The 270-nt window shown below is 67.0% G+C and overlaps 1 protein-coding gene across 1 annotated transcript in view; it reads left to right on the top strand.

The window, feature by feature from the left end:
• The window catches only part of LOC104510764 (venom factor-like), a gene marked incomplete at both ends in the record, with an annotated part of 17,764 nt that extends 17,512 nt beyond the window's left edge, over positions 1-252 (top strand). The window contains 1 exon segment of the mRNA XM_010153117.1: positions 182-252. Coding sequence (XP_010151419.1) covers positions 182-252 — 71 coding nt within the window.
• Positions 253-270: the final 18 nt, after the last annotated feature.

Here is a 270-nt window from a genome sequence, read left to right as displayed (position 1 = left end):
GGGGGGGTGGGGGGGACATGGGGACGCAGAGACATGTGCACAGGGTGACACTGACACCCAAGGTCATAGGTGAACCCCCCCTCCCCAGCCTGAGATTCTCCAGCGTCTCGTACAGGGTTGTGCACCCCATCCCTCTGTCCCCCCCCATCCGGGGTGCCGCCCCCTTCTGACCCACATCCCCCCTGCCCTCTTGCTGTCACCAGCTTCTCCTACCTCATCGGCAAGGACACGTGGCTGGAAACCTGGCGCCTGGCGGGGGGGGGGCAGGGG

Source organism: Eurypyga helias, unplaced genomic scaffold (assembly GCF_000690775.1).
Source record: "Eurypyga helias isolate BGI_N326 unplaced genomic scaffold, ASM69077v1 scaffold13556, whole genome shotgun sequence".
NCBI classification, from domain to species: domain Eukaryota; kingdom Metazoa; phylum Chordata; class Aves; order Eurypygiformes; family Eurypygidae; genus Eurypyga; species Eurypyga helias.
The sequence above is the reverse complement of the archived record's forward strand: the minus strand, read 5'-3'. Positions and strand labels throughout refer to the sequence as shown.